The sequence below is a fragment of the Lynx rufus genome, unplaced genomic scaffold (genome assembly GCF_022079265.1).
Source record: "Lynx rufus isolate CCGP_SWC_20201006 ecotype Redwood Valley unplaced genomic scaffold, mLynRuf1.p SCAF_12, whole genome shotgun sequence".
NCBI lineage: Eukaryota > Metazoa > Chordata > Mammalia > Carnivora > Felidae > Lynx > Lynx rufus.
This window is the reverse complement of record NW_025814826.1, coordinates 15,963,670-15,985,572: the sequence shown is the minus strand read 5'-3', so window position 1 is coordinate 15,985,572 and position 21,903 is coordinate 15,963,670. Positions and strand designations below refer to the sequence as shown.

Sequence of the window (21,903 nt, the reverse complement as noted above, 5' to 3'; positions counted from 1 at the left end):
AGGATGTGATCTATCTTGGTGAATGTTCCATGTATAATTGAAAAAAAAATGTGTATTATAGTGTTATTGGGTGTAGGGTTTTCTAAATATCAAATTGGTCAAGTTTGTTGATAGCATTGTTCGAGTCTTTATATTCTTACTGGGTTTTTTTTTTATCCCCTTGCTCTCTCCTTTACTGAAAGAAGAATATTGACACTCCAACAATAATTATGGATTTGTCCGTTTGTTTTTTTTTTTAGTTCTGTCAGTTATTGTTTTGTGTACTTTTAGGTCTCCTTCATGAACCAATATTATTTAAAAACGTCTCTCAGATGCCTGGGTGGCTCAGTCCATTAAGCAGTTAAGCATCCCACTTTGGCCCAGGTCACGACCTCATGGTCCGTGAGTTCTAACCCTGCGAGCCCTTTGTCCGGCTGTCTGCTGTCAGCACGGAGCCCGTTTCGGATCCTCTGTCCCCCTCTCTATCTGCCCCTCCTCCAGGCTCTGTCTCTCTCTCAAAAATGAATAAACATTTTTAATTTTTTTTAAAAGTCTCTCTTTATCTCTGGTATTATTCCTTTCCTGAGCCTACTTTGTCTGAATTTAATACAGTCACTCCAGCTTTCTTACAATCAGCTTTTTCATGCTATATTTTTCCATATTTTTGTCTTGACCTCTGTCTTTACATATAGTGTTCACTAGCCCTAGAATAAAGATTAATGTTGACCTGCCCTAATAAAACTTGTTAACAAGCCTCCAAAAATCAAGCTAACCCCTAAGTCACATATCCAACCTGTTAAAACAAAATTCAAGTATTTTTTTAAAGAAGACAACAAAATCCAGGAACTTAACCACTGAAGGTTACAATGACAATCGAAACCATTCCAGATAGGCCAAGTAGCAGGAAAATGTTACCTATAACCAGAATATAGATCAGTCAATAAGAACAGTTCCCCCAAATGGCAGTGATAATGAAATTAGCGTAGAAGGACATATTCAGGTACTGATACTGACTGCCTAGACTATACAGGCCTAATCAACCACATCATTTCATTGAGTCTTATCTCAGTATGGATTATTCCCAAGAATGTTCATATGAGATATATAAATGTCCTATCTGACTTCAGCAATGGCTTTCCAGAGCCTATAGCCTCACAGAGATGTGTCTTTAATATACTTAGTCAGTCACCACTCAGGTGCCCAACCAGATAGTTATGTTGCTAGTCATGGCTCAAGAGTCAGTAAAAATAAAACATAACTGGCCCTTAGGAGTTTTGTCTACAGCAACAGAAGGTTCTTTCAATTTAGGCCATTGTGCTGACCTGACCTTATCATAGTCAGTCTTCCAAAATTCTCTTTGGTCTAGCCAGCTGCTGCCATCCAGTAGACACCATTAGCTTTACATTTGGCTCAGCTCTCAGAAAACCAGCTGCTCTTTGTCGGAGGCTCCAATCAGCACTGTTGTTAGCACTAGGTACCTCTGGTTCAAAGACATCCTGGGGCTCATGGGCCCCAAGAGTAGGGTGGCTGGAATAGCCTGCTGCACTGCCTCTATCTTTGCTTGCTGCTCAGATCCCCAGCTAAATGTAGCATATTTTCATGTTGTCTTATGTATTGGGCTCAACAAAATGTCTAAATGAGGCAGTATTGCCCCCAACTCGCATAATCAAAGAAGGAATTGGGCTCCCATTCTGGTACTGGGGGGCAGAAGGTAGATAACTTTTTTCTTTACTGTCTCAGGAGTCACACTTTGAGCCTCATGACACATTGTTCCCCAGAATTGGACTGTTTCCTATATTTTATCAGAATTAACAAGCCACATCTGTGCTCTCATGTAAGTTAGTACGTGCTCTACAGTCACTGCTGCCTGTCCTTTGTGGGGCCTATGGTGCACACGCTCCAAGATGGAACTAAATTCAGCCAACAATGACGTGAACTCGGAAGCACATGCTTTCTCAGTAGACTCTCTCAAGGAGAGCCCAGTCTTGGCCAACACCTGGATTGCAGCCTTGTGACAGATCCTGAGGCAGAGGTCTAGTTAAGCCATGCCAGATTATTGAATCAAAGAAACTAAATACGAAATTTCTGTTATTTTAAACTACTAATGTGTAGCAATTTGTTAGCCAGAAATGAGTAACTAATACAGGGCTTGTCTGCGGGGCCTCATCAACACAGTGAAACTAAGCACTTTGAATGGAGAGAGATTTACTTCATGTCTCAGCCTACCCGTTGGTGGCAAATGACATGAGAATTCACATACTCTTATTGCAGTACCATAAATGTGTATTGAGACCCCAGACAAGTAAAGGCAACTGATCTTGATCTCCTTATGCAAAAAGACTTTGAAAAGGCATTAGCAATGCTCCAGGTGCCACTGTTTTGTTTTGTTTTGTTTTTACCTTATCTGGAACAGCCAGGGCTATAATAATCAAATCCAGTGGCAATAACCCACCATAAGTATCCAGCTTCCACTGGCCTCTTCAATGACCACAATGAACTGTTGTAAAGAATTGCATCCTCAGTACCCCTGCTGCCTTTAAGCCCTTTAAAATTCTTTACTTCTATATTATAATTCTATATTGTTTGCTGTATAACATGGATGGAACTAGAAGCCAGTCAGTGCCTTCTCCCCCTTACCGCTTCCCACTATCATCTAGGGACAAGCAACTCTTCTCAATTGGGAAAACCCTTTTGCAATTTATAAGCATTTACAGTACAAGCATGTAAGACATCAGTGCAAACTATGCATTCAGCAATGAGAGCAACAACAGTAGTGCTTAACAGTGATTTCAACAGCCCAATCCAGATGATTACAGTTACTTCTCTTCCACATTTCACTCCTTCAAATCTGGCCAATTGAATATGTAGCTCTCACTGCTCAAAAGAACCTGATAAGAGGTCAGCTACCACCTTGGCATAACTGGGCTAGGGCCAAAAAGTGCAAAGGTGCAGCCCATCAACCCCATCTTCACATACTTGCCAAATAGATGTCAGATTCAGGTGTGGTTTTATGAGCAAGTGAACATGTACATGGAGGGCTGTATCATTGGTTTCGATGAGTACATGAGCCTTGTATTAGATGATGCAGAAGAGATTCATTCTAAAACAAAGTCAAGAAAACAACTAGATTGGATCATGCTGAAAGGAATTAATATTACCCTGCTCCAAATTGTCTCCAGTGGGAAATGATTGATGAAGTGAGAAGTTCTTGCGAAGGCCATGTAGTTTGGTTTTTTTAGATGTCCTTTGTTAAGAGCGTAGTTCTAAAATATTTCTTCATATTGTTTTTTACATTTAGTTATTACTAGATGACAATAAATGCTGTGGGAAGGTTTACCCCCATTTAGGAAGTGTTGCTTACACTGCCTTTTCTTGGTTAAGCCATCCCAGGGCCGACAACATCCTAAGGAAAGATAAACTCTACATCCTAATCAGGGGCATGACGAAGGAACTGAGGCCATTTTTTAATGACTTTCATGACCTTTTTAGGCTTGTCGGAGATGTACTGTAAGAGGTATTTCCTCCCAGATATATATATATAACTTGGTATGCTGACTTGTTGGTCAAGGTTCTGGCTGTGGGGATCTGGGAGAATCATCTGACCTCTTTGCTCAGCTAGAGGTCTCTTTGCTCAGTTTGCTAGAACAGTGCATTCCATTAAGAACAGATTTTGCTACAGTTATATGGACACATTTTCACTGACTCATTTCCTGGGATAACAATCTTAGCTATCAAGAAGAATAGACCTTTAATTTGTTCTTGGCGGTGGTGGGAGGTTTGAAACACAGATTAAAAACAGAAAATAAAACAACACATTTCTCTTGCTGATAAAAAAACAAAGTGTCAAAAGAAACAGAAAGCTAAAACTAAGAGCACTTTCAGCTTGTTGTTGGAAGAAGACAGGCAGCACTGAATTTTTACTGGATCTATTTCTGACATGTATTTCGCTCACCTGGATGCATCACTTTATCACATTAATGCAACACCAACTTCCAGAAGCGTCTTCTAAACAAATGAACTCTGCCAGTAGGGTTTCTATCTTTACGGAACAATTAGGTTGATCAGTGGTTCTTGCCATATCTAAATGCTTCTCAAGAAGCAGAAGAAAATGTTTGATTGTACCTCATTAAACAAATGACATAAAATTAGATGCTTGGGAATATTACCAGATTTGGGCAGAGATCATGGATTAATTTATTCATTCAAAATTTTGTGCTGACAAGACTCTACTAAGGGACAAATACTTCTTACGATTTTGAAATACAACATAATAAAAAGCAGTAGAGGAGAAGTGCCTTTTAAAAAGGGGGAGCTGGAGGGCACCTGGGTGGCTCAGTCGCTTAAGCGTTTGACTTCGGCTCAGGTCATGATCTCGCGGTTTACGGGTTTGAGCCCTGCATCGGGTTCTGTGCTGACAGCTCAGAACCTGGAGCCTGCTTCAGATCTGTGTCTCCTCTCTCTCTGCCCCTCCCCCACTCAAAAATAAATAAACATTAAAAAAATTTTTTTAAAGGGGAGTTGGTAACAGGGGGTGACACTGTTAAAATTACAAGACCACCCACTATCTCTGATGCAGGCTAGTGATGCCCTCAGGAGCAGCACCAACTTGACAGTTCTGTGCTCCATGCTGGTCCGATAAAACTCACACTGTCAGTAATATAGAAACTACCTATGCAGTTGGTTTGAAAATGCCGAATCTTCATCGTGAATTTTCTATAAGTGTGCTTGTCCTCATATGGTGTCACCACTAGATTCACCTTTTAGGGGAGTCATTAGTGGACCATTGGAAACATATCAGCCTTTAATATTAGGCCCTAATCAAGATTGTTCATCCATATTGCTAGCTGAGACATAGTACAGGTGTAATTTGATATGGAAGTCTAGAGAATGATGTCATGCCACACAAGAAAATCCCGGTGTAGAAGGCATCGCTGCATTTATTCAACAAAGTGTCAAGACTACCATAATAGAGAAAACAATCTCCATCCTCAAACAAATATGTCACCTCTTGTCGAGCACCTGTATCTACCTGTCATCATGCTGAGCCTTTGCCTAAGTTCACTCTGCCCTGCAACAATCTTGCAATAATGACATCAATATTCCCACACTATTGGTGGAGAAAGTCAAGCTAAAGGAGGTTAAATATTTTGTCCAATATCACGTCATTTTGCCCCAGGTATGCCTGACATCAAGGCCTCTACTGGTTCTATTGCATGAAATAGTCTCAAGTAGAGAAGAGGACCACTAGTCAGTGGTCACAAAGGAAAACCATCAAAGTCAGACCGAAGAGTCATGAAAGGTTTCAGGGAAGCCCTAATGCTGGGAATTCAATCTTAGAAGATCATAGATTTAGTCATTTAAATTTAAATTAGTTTGGGGCACCTGGTTGGGCATCCAACTCTTGGTTTTGGCTCAGGTCATGGTCCCAGGGCCATGGGATCGAGCCCCAAGTCGGGCTCCGTGCTGAGTGTGGAACCTGCTTGAGATTCTCTCTCTCGCCTTCTGCCCCTCTCCCCAACTCGCGCTCTCTCTCTATAGAAAAAAGTGCTTTAATTTAAATTAGTTTGCTGGGGCGCCTGGGTGGCGCAGTCGGTTAAGCGTCCGACTTCAGCCAGGTCACGATCTCGCGGTGCGTGAGTTCGAGCCCCGCGTCGGGCTCTGGGCTGATGGCTCAGCGCCTGGAGCCTGCTTCCGATTCCGTGTCTCCTTCTCTCTCTGCCCCTCCCCCCTTCATGCTCTGTCTCTCTCTGTCTCAAAAATAAATAAACGTTAAAAAAAATAATAAATAAATTAGTTTGCTCATTGTAAGTATAAACTCTTGGTAGATAGTTCAAACAAAGAAAGCTAGAAGCAAAGAGCCAGATCTTTCCTCTTTCCTCCCTCATACCCAGCAAGTCTAGCACCATAGTTAAGAATTAGCCATTGTTATGAATGTTATGAAACAATGAAGACTATGACCTTGGAGTGGGAGGGGCCTCCGAGGCTGAGGGTCCAGTTAGGAGGCCCAGCGAAAGTAGGCAGCACAAGAAAGACAAAAGCATCAAGAGCAGACGTAGGGCACCTGGGTAGCTCAATCAGTTAAGTGTCTGACTTTGGCTCACATCACGATCTCATGGTTCACGTCATGCTCTCGTGGTTCGTGAGTTTGACCCCCACATCAGGCTCATGCTGTCAGCCCAGAACCTGCTTTGGATCCTCTGTCCCCCTCTCTCTTGGCCCCTCCCCTGCTGCTGCTGCTCTCTCTCTCTCTCAAAAAGTAAATAAAACATAAAAAAAAAAAAAGCAGAAGTAGATCACAAACATGGATGTGACCTAAAGAAGAGGGTGGAGAAAGCCTGAAACAAACTTTCTGCACCTCTGTCCCCTAACCACCATCCACCACATACTACACACATGCACATGCACGCGCGCACACACACACACACACACCCCAGCTCTAGTATAACCGACCTCCATTCTAATGAATGCTGTGAATCTTAACCCTTCCACATCTCAGGTGTCACCACATACAACCGAAGCAGGTCAGAGCACTGGGGATTATACAAGCAATCCTGGGAAGACTTTTAAAACAACAGAAGTCCCAGGAAGCCAGACAAACACGGTCCGGGACAATGGCCTGTGGAGCAGCTGACCCTGATGACCTAGATTTACACTAAGGCAGCAGACTCACTGCTAAAACTACCACTGTAAAGTCATCATTATTTTTCTTATACCAACTACCTTTATAGGAGTCCTGGGGATGGTGAGTTCATTGAAAAGGGGGCAGACAGAAAAAGAGCTTCATATTTTGCAGCCCCCCAAACTGCATATACATCCTCCAATATGATAAAGGTTTTCCTGCATATTGATATTGAGATGAGAAAGACTAAGTCAAAATATTAAAGAAAAACAAACAAAAAAATTCCACCAGGGCAATAGAAAATGTAATCGAACCTCAATAGCTCCCTCTGCTGTCATTTTGGGTTACTTCCTAAAATATTTTTGTTTAATCTTTAATTTTGTAATTATTCTATTTGGAACCACATTAAGCTGGGGGGCATAAAAGCCAGTTGACAAAATCCTTACCACTTTACCTTCAATTGAAAGCATCCCTTCTGGGTCATGAATAATGACCATTTTATGATCAAACCTTTCCTTCGTGGTAGAGGTGTTAGTGTCATTTAAAGAAGTGACTACATTTCTGAAGTGAAAGGTGATATATGTGCTTCAATAACAAGGAAACACGAATCTCTAAAAGTAAGACTAATTTTTAAAAATAAGAATTTTTAAAGTTTCACTGGTGTCGGCAATTTTGGGTCACGTGGAAGCTGAAAAGATGGCTTTGAAGACGATTTACAGTTGGACGCAAAGAAGAAACACTGGCCAAATTTTAGGCAAAGTTCTTCCATGTGGGGATAGCCAGGACGGCTGGAGAGAGAGGAGGGAATGAGGAGGAAAAGCTGTCACATTGAGGGCTTCAAGAGGCCACGCAGTGTGCATTTCATTCTCTAACAAATCTGGGTGAGGATATTTCTCATGTTACAAGGAAGACAACAGACAGGTGCATTTAGTTGTTTGGTCCGTCAACAACCAAGTGAAAGGTTGGGGCCCAGATTTAGAAGTGTTTGAAGTGGAAACTAGGAATTCTGGGCTTGAAGTCCTGGTTCTCTCACTCACTGGGATCTTAGAACTAAGTCAGAGCCTCCTAGCCTGTTCCTTTATCTATAAACGGTGATGGAATCATCTCCCAGGTCCTCCTCCAGCAGTCAAAATGATCTCCAAGTAAGTCACACTCGATCTCCAGTGCATTATTTGACCCAGAGAAAAATCTGATTTAATGAGAATTGAAAGCAATTCTAGGAAAAAGCAAGGAAGGAAAGAAGGGAGGGAGGCAGACTTCAAAGGAGCATAAAGAGAATACTAACAGTAAGTCAGGGAGTGGCACCTGGGTGGCTCAGTTGGTTAAGCAACTGACTCTTGGTTTTGGCTCGGGTCCTGATCTCATGGTTCATGAGTTCAAGCCCCGTGTTGGGCTCTGTGCTGACAGCATGGGGCCTGCTTGGGATTCTCTCTCTCTCTCTCTCTCTCTCTCAAAATAAATAAATAAACTTAAAAAAAAATAAAGGTAAATGAGGATGTTATGAGGCAGTCAACTTGCTCCTTGATAAGGAAAATTATGTCACGTGGCTTCTTTTCAAGCAATAATCAGCAGCACCAACTTTTTCCTACTCTGTGCCTCAAGTGTTCACAGGCTGACTTCCGGTTCCCAAGCAATGAAGACCGCCATTGCAGCATTGATGGCAATGGTTGCATTCATCACAATGTAAGAACCAGCTTGGAGGAGTCAATGACTCATTCAACCAGCAGCTATTGAGCACTTTACATGGCAGGCAGTGTGTAGGGCAGGAAGGAAGACAAAGGTCCCTTAACTTCGTGAATGGCACACTTTACAGAACAAAGACCATACACAAGTAATTTTAGATAAGTTTCTTGAAGAACACACAAGGCAAGAGAGCAAAGTGACAAGAGTAACTACTTCAGATATGGCGATCAGGGACATACTTTCTGAAAGTTATTTTAGCAGAGAAGAAAGCAAATATCCAATACAGGTGGAGGACAGAAAAACTCGAAGGTAGGAATGAATCTTAAGTTTTATGGGAGGACAAGAAAGCCAGTGTGGCTGGAGCAGAGTGACAAGGCAGAAAGAAGGTGGGGACCCCAGCGAGAACCCAAGCTGGTTAACAACGGGAATGAAAATACAACTGAGGAAAGCGGAGAAGAGGAATCACTGATTACTTGGCAATTTCTCCTACTCTGGTTACCACTGGCTGTGCCTGGAGCGTATTAAGTACAATTAGTGGCACTGAACAAAGAGCAGAAGAAAAAGGCAGTGAGAGGATGCTGACTGGATGGGGGGGAGCGGGTGCTAGAGCAGGGAAGGAAGGAAGACCAGGCATAAAGACAAGCATTTCCTTTCAGATACAAGTATCCTCATAAAAACTCCTTACAGATACATAGCAAAACTAATTTTGTGGCACAAATCAAAACTAATTTTTAGTGTTAAACCATTCGTGTTCTTACTGTTATAGGCAAGGAAGTTATCGGATAAGGTGAGGAAAAAGGAAGTTAAAGAGAAAAGTTCAATGGTGACGAAAAGCTATGAATCAATACATCCCTTGTGATGAATATGTTGAGATGTGTACTTGACTTTATGTTCATAGATCGTAAAGGAAAAAGACTGGTGAACATCTGTAAGAAGGTAAGGGGGTCTGGGAGTGTGATGCTGGGAAGTTGCCAAGATACAACCCCTTGAGAAGTGATTTGTCGGACCGTGTTAAGGACACCTGTTTACACAGAGGAATATGAACACCCCAGACCATCAGCAAAGTGTGTCCCAGTAGAGCAGTTCCCCAAAGGAGTAATCAATGCCAAATGTATATTCATAATCATACTAAGACTTTTCCGCCTTCGTTCTTTCGTAACAGCACAGTCCGGTTTTCCAGAGGATTACGTAGTGATACTGCAAAGATTGAACACAAAAAAGATGAAAACCCAGATGCTCTTAGATGAAACAGTAAGTTGCTTTAAAATGTTTAACTTCCAGTATGGTAAATATAGATAGAACCCACATGAACAAAAGCTCTTTGGGTTCCTCAATAATTTGTGTGTAATGGGGTACTGAGACTACTGAGTACCGCTGCCAAACCTTTAATAAACTTGGTATTATTATTATAAATTATGAAGATTGTGTATTACAGATAGGACACTTACTGGTGATAGTTGTATTATTGATATATCAGGAGTGTCCATTAAGTACTGGGAAGTATAGTCAGGTATCAAAACCATTCAAAAACCCACTCTAAGGGAGTAAATAGTCTGTGTATCTATAGTGGGCCTGTGGAGTATTCCTGAATGGTGTAAAAAAAAAAAAAACCTACAATAATGAAACAACTGAGGTTTTCCTTGAAAATAGTGTAAGTTGGGGCACCTGGGTGGCTCAGGTCCTGATCTCTTGTCAGTTCAAGCCCCGCATCGGGCTCTCTGCTGTCAGTGTGGAACCTGCTTTGGTGTGTGCTTTCTCTCTCTCTCAAAAATAAACATAAAAAAATGGCAATTTCTGCAAGAAAGAAGAAAGAAAGAAAGAAAGAAAGAAAGAAAGAAAGAAAGAAAGAAAGAAAGAAAGAAAGAAAAGGGAAAAAGAGAAAAAGAAAGAAAAGAAAAGAAAAGAAAAGAAAAGAAAAGAGAGTAAGTTCATTGTGAATGGAATAGGGTTTCCTCACCAAGCTATAAACATCAACTAAAAAAGGAGAAGCTAGGTACCTATATGTGAACAAAACTTAGTATTAATGTGTCTTTTTAAAATTTGAACCTTCGTGAGAAAGCTGTTCAAAGGGTCTTCTGGAAAATCTTTTTAATATCCAGTTGAAGGGGCACCTGGATGGTTCAGTTAAGTGGCTGACTTCAGCTCAGGTCATGATCTCGCAGTTTCATGGGTTCGAGCCCCGCCTCGGGCTCTGTGCTGACAGCTCAGAGACTGGAGCCTGCTTCCGATTCTGTCTCCCTCTCTCTCTGCCCCTCCCCTGCTTGAGCTCTGCCTCTCTTTCAAAAAATAAACTAAAAAAAAAAAAATTTAATCCACTTGAAAATAAATACAGATGCAAATGAGTTTATTTCTACTATATATGTGCTATTGGAAATCATTCCATTGGTTTTTCATTTGTTTTTAATGTGTTTCAAATATTGCCTGGAAAGCAGTAAAAGATAAACAAAAACAAAATGAAAAAACAAGCATATCTGGAAAGCCTAGGTTACATAATTCCAAAATAACTATTTAATGGCTGACTTCCTCTTCCTTAGGCATTTTTGTTTTGGGCCTTATTAAAAGAGAGAAATGGGGGGAAAACCATCCATTTATACAAGCTTTTAGAAATTAAACATGTGCCTTTCCAAAGGAGAAAAGATTTACTTTCCAAAAGAGAAAAGATTTACTCAAGGCAATTCCCAAGACTCGACAAGGTTTCAGTGGCTGTAATTGTAGACACCAGTAATTGTTACTGGGTATATTTCTTCTCTCCCACATTTCATACGGGAAACATGCCTTACAGCTTAGATATTTGAAATACATACGTAAGTGCTAGCACATTATATTTTCTAAGTGGTATGAATACTTCTCTTTATTACATTTATTTGCAAAGATATCATAACAGCTTATCATTACACATGTACACATGCAACCACAAGCAGAAAATGGTTAACCTGTTTAATGTCGAGGGAAACAAGTTTTGGGACTTAAAAAAGAGTAATTTAGGTTAAAATCTTAAAAATGAACAGTGTTAAATAATGGAATGGATTCATAAGAAGTGATACAAACTTCACACATTGTAATTTAAAACAGACGTATACTTTAATTCACAGATTATTTTATATACGTCCAAGACTTTCTGATTCAAGTTCCCTGATGTGTTTCTTCTACGAACCATGCCTTTACCTCTAACGCATCACCTAAGATTTCCCACTGGAGTGAGAACTGAAAACCCACTTGCAAACTTCCACATTTTTGACTTTCCTGACAAGTTTTTACAGTTTTCTGATCTATACCTAGACAACGGCACCTCTATCAGGTGTTTCCAAACTGTCAATTTAGTTTTCATAGAAACAACTCTTTCAGTTACATGCTGTTTTGTTTTTTAATCAGTTTACATATTTAAATTGCATAATAAAAGAAACAGGTACAACTGGAACAGGGATGCAAGTATTATGGGTGGTCCAAGCACTGGGTGCCTTACAGAAGAATGCAAAAGTCAGTTTGTACAGCAAGCCCAAGCAGAAAGAATAAGCTTCGTATATTAGTTGGAGATAACAGTCTTAATATTAGCATGCAACAATATGGAGTTTTATTTGTAACCTTTTTACCTCAAGATATAATCTTTCTTAAAGAGTTAAAACTGCCATCTTATTTCATGGATGTCAAAATACCTCTTACTTCCAAACTGCACCATACCGTTGATGAAATACGGAAGTAACGCATCCACATTGGTGTTCGCGTTCTGACCTGTTCATGCATAATGAAGCTACTACTTACTAATGATAAAGGCAATTTGTACCTTGGCCCCCACAAAATGGAGGCTGCCCCCAGTGGCCAGGCTGTCCCAAAACTAAACCTACATCAGCCTGCACTTAACCTTAAACAACCAGCAAGGAAACCTAACACACACCTATCACAAGCCTCCAAGTCACCTTCTTAGCTAGCTCACCTTACCCGAGAAAACAGGAGTTGCTAACCAGTCATGACCCGTTTCTGCGTTGCCTGTTCTAGCACTCTATAAAAACTGGCACTTGCACAAAATCCTTCAAGAGGAGTAGAGAGTGGAGTGGAGACCCCTCGGGAGGCACTGTACTCACCAATCCACGGATTATGTTCCCTTCAAGAAAGGACATCAAACTCACTGCTAAATTTAGTAGTTTGTCGTTTGATACTAATATACTTAAATGGTATCAATATCAAGGACCATTTGTAACAAAGCAAAAAATTTCTTCTTAGGATATAATTTTCATCTTTGGCTTCATTTTTCTTCTATTGTTTATGGCTGTTCTCATGTTATTGTTCTCATATTTGCTTTCCTTTTGGCCTCATCTGCCTTTGGTTCTGCCCCACGGCTGAGCACTAGCCAGATAAACTAACTCTATGTTGTTACATCTTACTTATTTAGAAAAAGCGTAACTGACAAGTCACTGAAAACTGGAAACCAAGAGTTGACTTAATGAGTATAAATGATAATTTAAGCTTTTATTCAGGAAGTGACTGCTCTCAGGATCTCAATGATATAACAGTATGAATTGAAAAGTAATCAGCTTTCTACCAACTTTAAGCTGCTTGTAAGTAGTGAAGATTACCCCTGAGAAATCTTCAATGACAATCAGTAAATTCTAAATTCTCCCCAACAAATAAGAGCATAGAGCTGTTAACATTTGAAGCCTCGCCACAGGCCCAGGGATTGTGCTAAACACTTTTTGAATGTTACTTCATTTAGTCCTCCTGAAATAGGATCTATATTTTCTTTATTTTTAATTTTTTAATTGATGAGGAAAATCTAGGCTTGGATCTAATTCAGTGGACCCAGGATTCAAGGACAGGTCTGTAGGCCTCCAAAGTCCATGCTCTTGGACAGAATATGATGCAGCAGCCTCAGAAGTATCTCAAGGGCACCTGGGTGGCTCAGTTGGTTAAGCAACCGACTTTGGCTCAAGTCATGATCTCACAGTTCATGGGTTTGAGACCCATGCTGGGTTCTGTGCTGACAGCTCAGAGCCTGGCACCTGCTTCGGATTCTGTGTCTCCCTCTTTCTCTGCCCCTCCCCGGCTTGTGCTCTTTCCCAGAAATAAATAAACGTTTAAAAAAACAACAACAAAGTATCTCAAAAGAATTCCATCAAAAAACAGATGCCAAGCTATTTAAATCACCCTTCCTTTTTAAAGGAAAGAACCACTCTAACCGTAACTGTTTAGCTCCCAACTCAGGGCTTTCAGCCCAGCCAAATCTGAATGACCATCCATTCTTACCTATACATGTAAGACCAAGATATTTTGCCATCATCTAAATCTCCTTTATTAATACACCTTCAATCCCCTTGTTAAAAATCATCTTACATGCACATTTAGAACTTAGAGCAGGTAGGAGTCTCCATTAGATTCCTCCAATATGCAACTGTTCTGTTGAAAAAAGCGGAAGGGGAAAAGTGGGAAAAGAGTTCTAAAAAGATACAAGCAAAAAAGAAAATGTATTGACACAGCCTGCTGGGATGAGGCTAAACAGTAATTAACACATTCTCATGTTTCTCTTCAAAAACACATGGAGAAGAGGGAGCACAATTACCCACTCAAAGGTGGACTGTGATTCTTTCCAAGGAGTACAGAAAGGAGGAAAAAGAGTGACTTTGCAATGGATAAACCCAACACTACCTTGGCCAGGTGACCAAGGTCAACATCAACAAGCCTATGTTGGGGCTATGCCTCTTTGATATGTGATGGAAATGGCAATTTCCCTATGGGGTTTTCCTCCCCAAAACCCATAACCTCGATCTAATCCTAAGATCACAAAATAAATTCCAGAGGGGCACTCTACAAAATCTGACCTGTACTCAATAGTGTCAAGATCATCAAAAACAAGTCTGAGAAACTACCACAGCCAAGAAGAAGCTAAGGAGACATAGCAACTAAAAGTAATGCGCTATCCTCGATGGCATCCTGGACTAAAAAATGGACATTTGATAAAACTTTAAAAATTTGAAAAAAAGTATGATGATAATGTATCAATGCTGGTCTATGAATTGTAACAAATGTACCACACTAATGTAAGATGTTAATAGGGAAAGCTGGCTGCAAGGTGTATGGGAACTCTGTACTGTCTTCCCAATTTTTCTGTAAAACTATTTTAAAAATATAAAGCATATTTTTATTTAAAGAACACCCATAAGGATAATATACAATGACAGGATAATGAAGAGGAAAAAAAAAAAAAAAAAGACTTGGATTTCTTTGGAACACATAGTCTCTTGTCTCTTTTTATCAATACTATGGAAAAGATGAGGATTTTGTACCAAAGAACTTCAAAAATCATTGAAGGAAAGTAGTAGTCATATACACAATGTATAAAATCTAATTGAGGTGTTCATTATTTATATTCTGTAAATAAAATTATTTTTTTAAAAATTATATCAGTTTCCAAACTTAGTTTCTAAAGACCAAACATTCACCATTGCTAGAATAGGTCATAGTCTACAAAGCTATTTACATCATAAATCACAAAACTTCAGAACTGCCAAGAACCTTACATGTATTCTATACCAATCTCCTGGTAAGTGCACTGAAAGAAAGAAATGATTCGCTCAGGGTCAATCTACCAGTTAGAAATAACTTGAAGTCTGGTCTTTCTTTCAACTTCCAATTCTAAGACATTCCCTTATAGGATTAATTCCATTCTGATTACAGAGGTGTCAGATATATCCAATGTTTTAAAATGACATTCAACTATCTACATCCCTACGTGTGTTCTATGTAAGGGCGTGGGGAGGAGTATTTGGATAGGCAAGTGGGGTGGCAGGAAGGGATGGGGAACTCATCAGTGTTATGAACTCCACACGTACATCTTCCTTGCATATTGTTTTACAAAAAGTTTGTTTATATTTAGTCCCAAACGGTAACTCAAATTATAGAGTAGACAGATTCTGAACTTAGTGCAGTATACATGAACTGTATTTAAACTGCCACTACCACACGTAGGTGATATTAGTTCTACTTCTCACTACTGCACCAAGAGGAATGAGAAAAGAATACACCTCAAGATTATGCTATCACCAAGTGCTGTGACTAGAAATTAGAAAGTGCTGTGACTGTAATTAGAAAGCTAGTGACTTTGAGTTGGCCAGTTAACTTCTGACTGCAAGAATATTTTGGTTCCAGGGTGCCTGGGTGGCTCAGCTGGGTTAAGAGTCTGACTCTTGGTTTCTGCTCAGGTCATGACCTCACAGTTTGTGAGTTCAAGCCCCACATCGGGATTTGCGCTGACAGTGTGGAGCCTGCTTGGTATTCTCCCGCTCTCCCTCTCTCTCTACCCTTCACTGCTCACGCTCTCTGTCTCAAAATAAATAAACTTAAAAAAAAAACCAAACAGGGTATTTTAGTTTCTAAAGTAGACTTACAAAATCTAGTATCACTAAGCAAGATAAAGCCAGGCTGGTAAGAATTGGGGTAGCCTCAAATATAAATATGCTGATGAAATGCAAACACTCCCTTTAGGAAATGACTGGTAAAAAGGAGGTTCCAAATGATGCCACAGTGTGGGACACTTGGGGATTCTGTAAAATTGTGCCCTCTTCACAGGCCAACAGCGCATCTGGAAAGTTTTAACAGCACAAAACTAAACTCTTTGGTTTCCCCCATCGGGACAAGTACCTTAGATAAAGAGCCCAGCCAATAATCAATGCACCATCCACATTCATCACAGATCGTATCTACACAAGCTCTATCTATCCCAAAGGATAACACACAGACTGTTGGAAAAGCATTCCTTGGTACCAAGGATGGGGGGTTAGGGTTATTAGACAGCTGGTACCACTACTTGCTCCCATTACATGAAAACAAATAGGCTCTTTCTCTTTTGCTCTAAGTTTAGTACTAAGAGCATGTAATTCAATAAGCTCACTGGAGCAGATAAAGATTAGGATAAACTGTTATCCTCTCTCTAATTCCCCCACTTAATTTAAATGGCCAACTAAAACGAGTGATACAATCTATTTGTACTTGAGAGACGTGTCAATCAGGAAACCCACAATAGGACGGACAAAAATGTTGTTTTCTGGCAAGCAATATGTATTTTTGAAGATAAAATGGAAAAAACACAGATATGAGTGAACAATTTTTATTGAAACCCTCAAAGATTAAAGAGGACCAAATGGTGAGTTTGGGTACCATAACAGAAAATCTCACCTAACTGTACCATCATTCACAGGAATGAACAAACCCAAACACGACAAAATTCAAATTCTCATGTAATTGCTACAAGTGAATGTAAATGAACTAATCATTTTATCATAACCTTTCTTTAATCATACGAAAAAGAAGGGAATTTACATGGCATAACAAAAGATATGCAAAACTTAATGAAAACACAATTCTCTTAATTTCTCAAACTTATTTTTATAGGATGCAGAATGCACTTGAAATGATTAAATGACTTAAGCTGATTCTTTTTTATTGCAAACTGTTTTAACATCAGCTTAACCCCCATGCATGGTATTCAAAAAGAACACAGCTTTTGAATTAGAAAGATCACTCGAGTTAAAATGAGGAATTAAGTATTGAAATTAGGAAAAGGCTGGGGTTTCTTCTGAAAGGAATCTTCAAGTACCAATATGTATAGAGAAAGAATACTAATTTTGGTTACATTTTCCCCCTTACTGTTAAATATACAAACTATAATACCTTTCAAAATAAAATACCCACGTAAGATAACTTTAGTAAGAAACATTCAAACCAGATTTTGGAAAAATCGGAAGCAAGAAATTGACTGGGCCAATAATGTCTTAATTTGTGATTATTCAAACATTTGATGATGTGTCTCCTGCTGCAGAGCCCAGGTTCTCTCCCTTTTGGTCCCTACAGTTAAGAAATAGTTAGTTGTGCTATTGAGACAATCTGTGATCATTTCATTCAGAGAAAAACCTTTTTGCCATACACTGACAGACCAAGGAGGAAGAGAAGGTAGGTGCTCTGAAGAAAACAATTACCAATTTTGAAAAGACAGAAGTGTTGTTGTTGTTGTTGTTGTCGTCGTTTTTCCAAAGGAATGCTGCACCCATTTCACTTCGTATTAGAAATCCAGGTTAAAGGCACTGGGATGTACTCCTCACCTTGAATAGACTCCTCGATTACATCTGACAGCTGCGTCTGCTACTGCAATCAGCCTGCTCGCTGAGTGAGTGACACTTCTTACATAGAAACCTAATGTAAATTAAACAAGTTTGAATCCACTTATAATGTAACTAGTTTTATAAAAATATTCAGAGTTGCTAATAAAGCACCAAGAAAAAGAACCTCAGAGAGAGGACTCAGACCCTTTCTACAAGGTCACCCCTTTACAGTTTTGTCTAATAGGACCTCCAGAGTGACAACAGTCAGCTTTGACACGTCCTATCTATATAATCTTAGGGATACAGAACATTGCTGTGGTGACTATACCCAAATGCCAATTTCAGTATAAATAGTTAAGAGACGTGTTACGAGATTTCATGGCTTACTCTTAAAAAGGTAAAATAGGTGCAATTTTCCTTTAAGAAAGTCTTTTATTCTGTAACATACCACTAATATTTTGATGTTCCCTTCAGTAAACACTGATATAACTACACTGGGACTACGAAAGAACTGTGAAGTAGCTACGATTATCTACAAATACTGTATTTTTTTCACTTGAATACAGTATTTGTACCTTTAAGAAAACATTGTACAAAAAAATTATATAAATGAAAGCCTCAAAGAAATATCCGTCACTAAATTTTTGAACTGAAGTGACCAAAGACCACTGTAAATGAACACATTTCTAAACATGATGTAAACATAAATGGAGTAATGCAAAACATCAAGGTATTCAAATCTACTATATTGCTATTTTCACCCTTAATGTATCTTTCTACATAGTTTCCTCCTTTTGGAACAGTAATATAAGGGGCAGTACATTATCTTCATAACCTTATGCCATCAAATCAGTTAATACAGATGCTTGACACGTTTAATTATACAAAATCAATTTGTTTCAAGTTACAAAATTAATGTTGATATGTAATTAATGAAAAAAATAAGATGTTAAAAAGATAACTATAAGAATACCCAGATATATGCTGTATTCCCATTTATATAGATCTGATCAATAAAACATCAACACATTCACTTAGATACTGATTTAATCCATGGATCAAGGCCATATTTTCAAAGTATTTTAAGGATGCCAGGACACTGCAAAAGCTGGAGAAAAGAGTTGAGGAACAGTATATGCTTGCTAAACAAGAACTATTGTTTATTTAGCTAGTGAATACCTAGAATAATAAATTTTTACTTCATGATCGCAATCAGGCTCGCAAACACCCAGAAATAGGAATTAAGGGTTTTAAATGTAGTTATAAAGGTCATAAAAAGTCTGATTAGACTGAGGTACATTTACTCAAAATTTTGAGATTCATTAAGTGGTAGCAAACAAAATAATTCCTCAGACAAATGCACATTTTTCAGTATACATATTATTGGGGGAAGGAGGGGAGAAGAATGTGCATTAACTGGTGAAGTCCACCAAGCTGCATATCAATATTCTGTTACACCAAACGGTTTGAAGACAAGGGAAATGTTCTAATATAATTTCAGATTATGATTCATTTGGCTAAAATAGAGCTTAAGGTTGCTTTGCCATATTAAAAGTTTACTACAATAATTTTTCACATAAACATTTAGACTTGAACTCCAGGACTAAATATGGCATGATTATTTTGCTTTTAATCTGTCAAATAGCTAAAAATTGACAATTTAAAAACTACAACAAAGAAAAAGTTGAAGCAGTGTGACTCTTACATCATTGAACCACTTCTAATGGTTAACTGTTAGTATTTAACAAATTCAAAGAGTTAATGAATCCTTGCATTCATTCAGTCTTCTGTGCCTTAGCTAGGATGCATAATTACAAAAGACAGCAGATACTGGTAAAAGCTTCAGGACAGAAAGTGCTTGACGAAGTTACAGTTCTCAAGTGTGTTTGGTGAGAGTATAAGGGCAGATGCGCTGATGAAAACCATTACAAGAAGAGTCAATTCTGTGTTAGAGTTCAAAGATGTCACCTTAAGCAGAAAAAAAGCTTTAATAACGTCTTCTTTGACTTATTAGGCATTTCCAGAGTCTACATCATTAGTGTTGTAATTCTAACAGGACATCTTCATACGGTTATTGTTTGTTTCTATTTCTCTCCTGAAAGAAAAGCACAGAGAATTTTAATAAAATACTATCATTATTTAAAGACTGAAATTTTTTGTACTATAATAAAAAGTTATGCAAATACTAATTTGAGTAATTAAAAAAGATTTACTACCTATGCATACTATTGAGGGAGGATTACTACAAAACATTTTAAAACAAAGGATTTCAAACAAAAGACCTATATCAAGAGAGCATGACCTTCTCCACGCCCTATTTTCCCGTGAGATTTTAAGGTGAGAATATGAACATCTTTCCAGCCTTTTCATTGAGTTTTTAATGGTGAGGTATTAAGGCCTAAAAGGCCTCTGTGGCAATTTGAACTATTGGCTAGGTAGGGTTATGAGGAAAAGAGATGCATTAAAATGCACTAAAATTGGATTAAATTAAGAATTTAGTGTTAATTAAAAAATACTTTGATTCACAAACTTCCCCTATATCATATTCTCATATTCATCATATTGTACTTTTTCGTATCAAGAAATCTTTTTTTTTTTTTTAACGTTTATTTATTTTTGAGACAGAGAAAGACAGAGCATGAACGGGGGAGGGTCAGAGAGAGGGAGGAGACACAGAATCTGAAGCAGGCTCCAGGCTCCGAGCTGTCAGCACAGAACCTGACGCGGGGCTCGAACTCACGGACTGTGAGATCATGACCTAAGCCGAAGTCAGATGCTTAACCGACTGAGTCACCTAGAAATCTTAATATTTATTAATCATCATTATTAATTCCGTTAAGAAGTTGGAAATCCCTTGAACAAAAGTTAAACTGAGTTATGTTTTCATTTCGTTTACTATCCCAATGTATATCTACAGTACTTCTGTCTGTGAAATAAAGAATGACTGGCATTTTGTATGCCTGTTAAATGTATGCATCATGTAGCTTGCACCACCTTGTAACTCAGTTCTCAAATTTTAGCATTAGAATAATGTGTAAAACTTCTGGAAACAGACTACCGGGCCCCTAATGTGTGAAGCTGAACCTACGAGTTGTAGTTCTAACAGGTTCACAGGTGATCCAGACACTGCTGGTCCAGAGAACACACTTTGAAAAAGACCTGTGTTTAAACACATTATAAAACTTTTTTGTTTTCACTACTCCCATTTTATTTTCCATGAGTAATACATGCTCTATAATAAATATGAATATTCTTTGCAAATGGTCAATTAGTTTCCAATCCTGTGACACCATCAGAAAACTGTATTTTAAATTCCAAAGAGAACTCTGTAAGTTATCTGTTACTAAATTCCTTTCTTTTTAACTTTAATATATTTCTAGAAGTTAAATAACAGTATTTCATACAGAAAGCTAATAAAATAAATGCCCTCCTATATGGTAACTACAAATAAAATCATTTCACACACACATTTCCAGTGGGATACTCTAAAAGTAAATAAAACTTGGGGTGCCTGGGTGGCTCAGCCAGTTAAGCATCCAACTTCAGCTCAGGTCATGATCTCACGAGTCGTGGGTTCGAGCTCTGCTCAGGCTCTGTGCTGACAGCTCAGAGCTTGCAGCCTGCCTCTCTCTCTGCCCCTCCCCTGCTCTCATTCCCTGCTCTCACTCTGTTTCTGTCTCTCAAAAATAAATAAAAATGTTAAAAATAAATAAAGTAATTAAATAAAACAAAACCAAAGCACAGAGCTAGCTAAATCCAACAATATGAAGGAAAAAAAAGGGACAAAAAAGAGAATATAGTACCAGGAAGTGTCGTCTGATTGTACAGAATCCTTAAAGCTTTTTAAAAAACATCCTAATCGGGGTGCCTGGGTGGTTCAGTCGGTTAAGTGTCCAACTTCGGCTCAGGTCATGATCTCACAGTTCCTGAGTTCGAGCCCCACATTGGGCTCTGTGCTGACAGCTCAGAGCCTGGAGCCTGCTTCGGATTCTGTGTCTCCCTCTCTCTCTGCCCTTCACCTGCTTGCTCGCTTGCTTTTTCTCTCTCAAAAATAAATAAAACATTAAAAAAATAAATAAAAAACAGCCTAATCATAAAGTTCAGTTCTAAAGAAAACAAATAGATTGTGTGAAAAATTTTGAAGCCTGCTTTAATTAGCCAGATATAAAAGCTACAGAAATTTATCAACCCCATGAAGAACCTTCAAACTACAGAAAAAAAAAAGTCACTATTTATTTTTTATTTTTTTAATTTTTTTTTAACGTTTATTTATTTTTGAGACAGAGAGAGACAGAGCATGAACAGGGGAGGGGCAGAGAGAGAGGGAGACACAGAATCGGAAGCAGGCTCCAGGCTCTGAGCCTTCAGCCCAGAGCCCGACGCGGGGCTCGAACTCACGGACTGCGAGATCGTGACCTGAGCTGAAGTCTGACGCTTAACCGACTGAGCCACCCAGGTGCCCCAAACAGTCACTATTTAAGGATAAGTTAGACAAAGGGAAATTTAATTCAAGGGAGATGATCAGCTATAGCAATA

The 21,903-nt window shown here is 38.9% G+C and overlaps 1 protein-coding gene across 3 annotated transcripts in view; it reads right to left on the bottom strand.

The window, feature by feature from the left end:
* Positions 1 to 16,362: 16,362 nt before the first annotated feature.
* YTHDF3 (YTH N6-methyladenosine RNA binding protein F3) overlaps positions 16,363 to 21,903 on the bottom strand; it is a 40,819-nt gene continuing 35,278 nt past the window's right edge. For all 3 annotated transcript variants that reach the window (XM_047073983.1, XM_047073981.1, XM_047073982.1), the window contains one exon: positions 16,363 to 19,462. In XM_047073983.1, the coding sequence (XP_046929939.1) occupies positions 19,439 to 19,462 (24 nt within the window). In that variant the 3' untranslated portion in view covers positions 16,363 to 19,438. The remainder of the gene's footprint in view (positions 19,463 to 21,903) is intronic.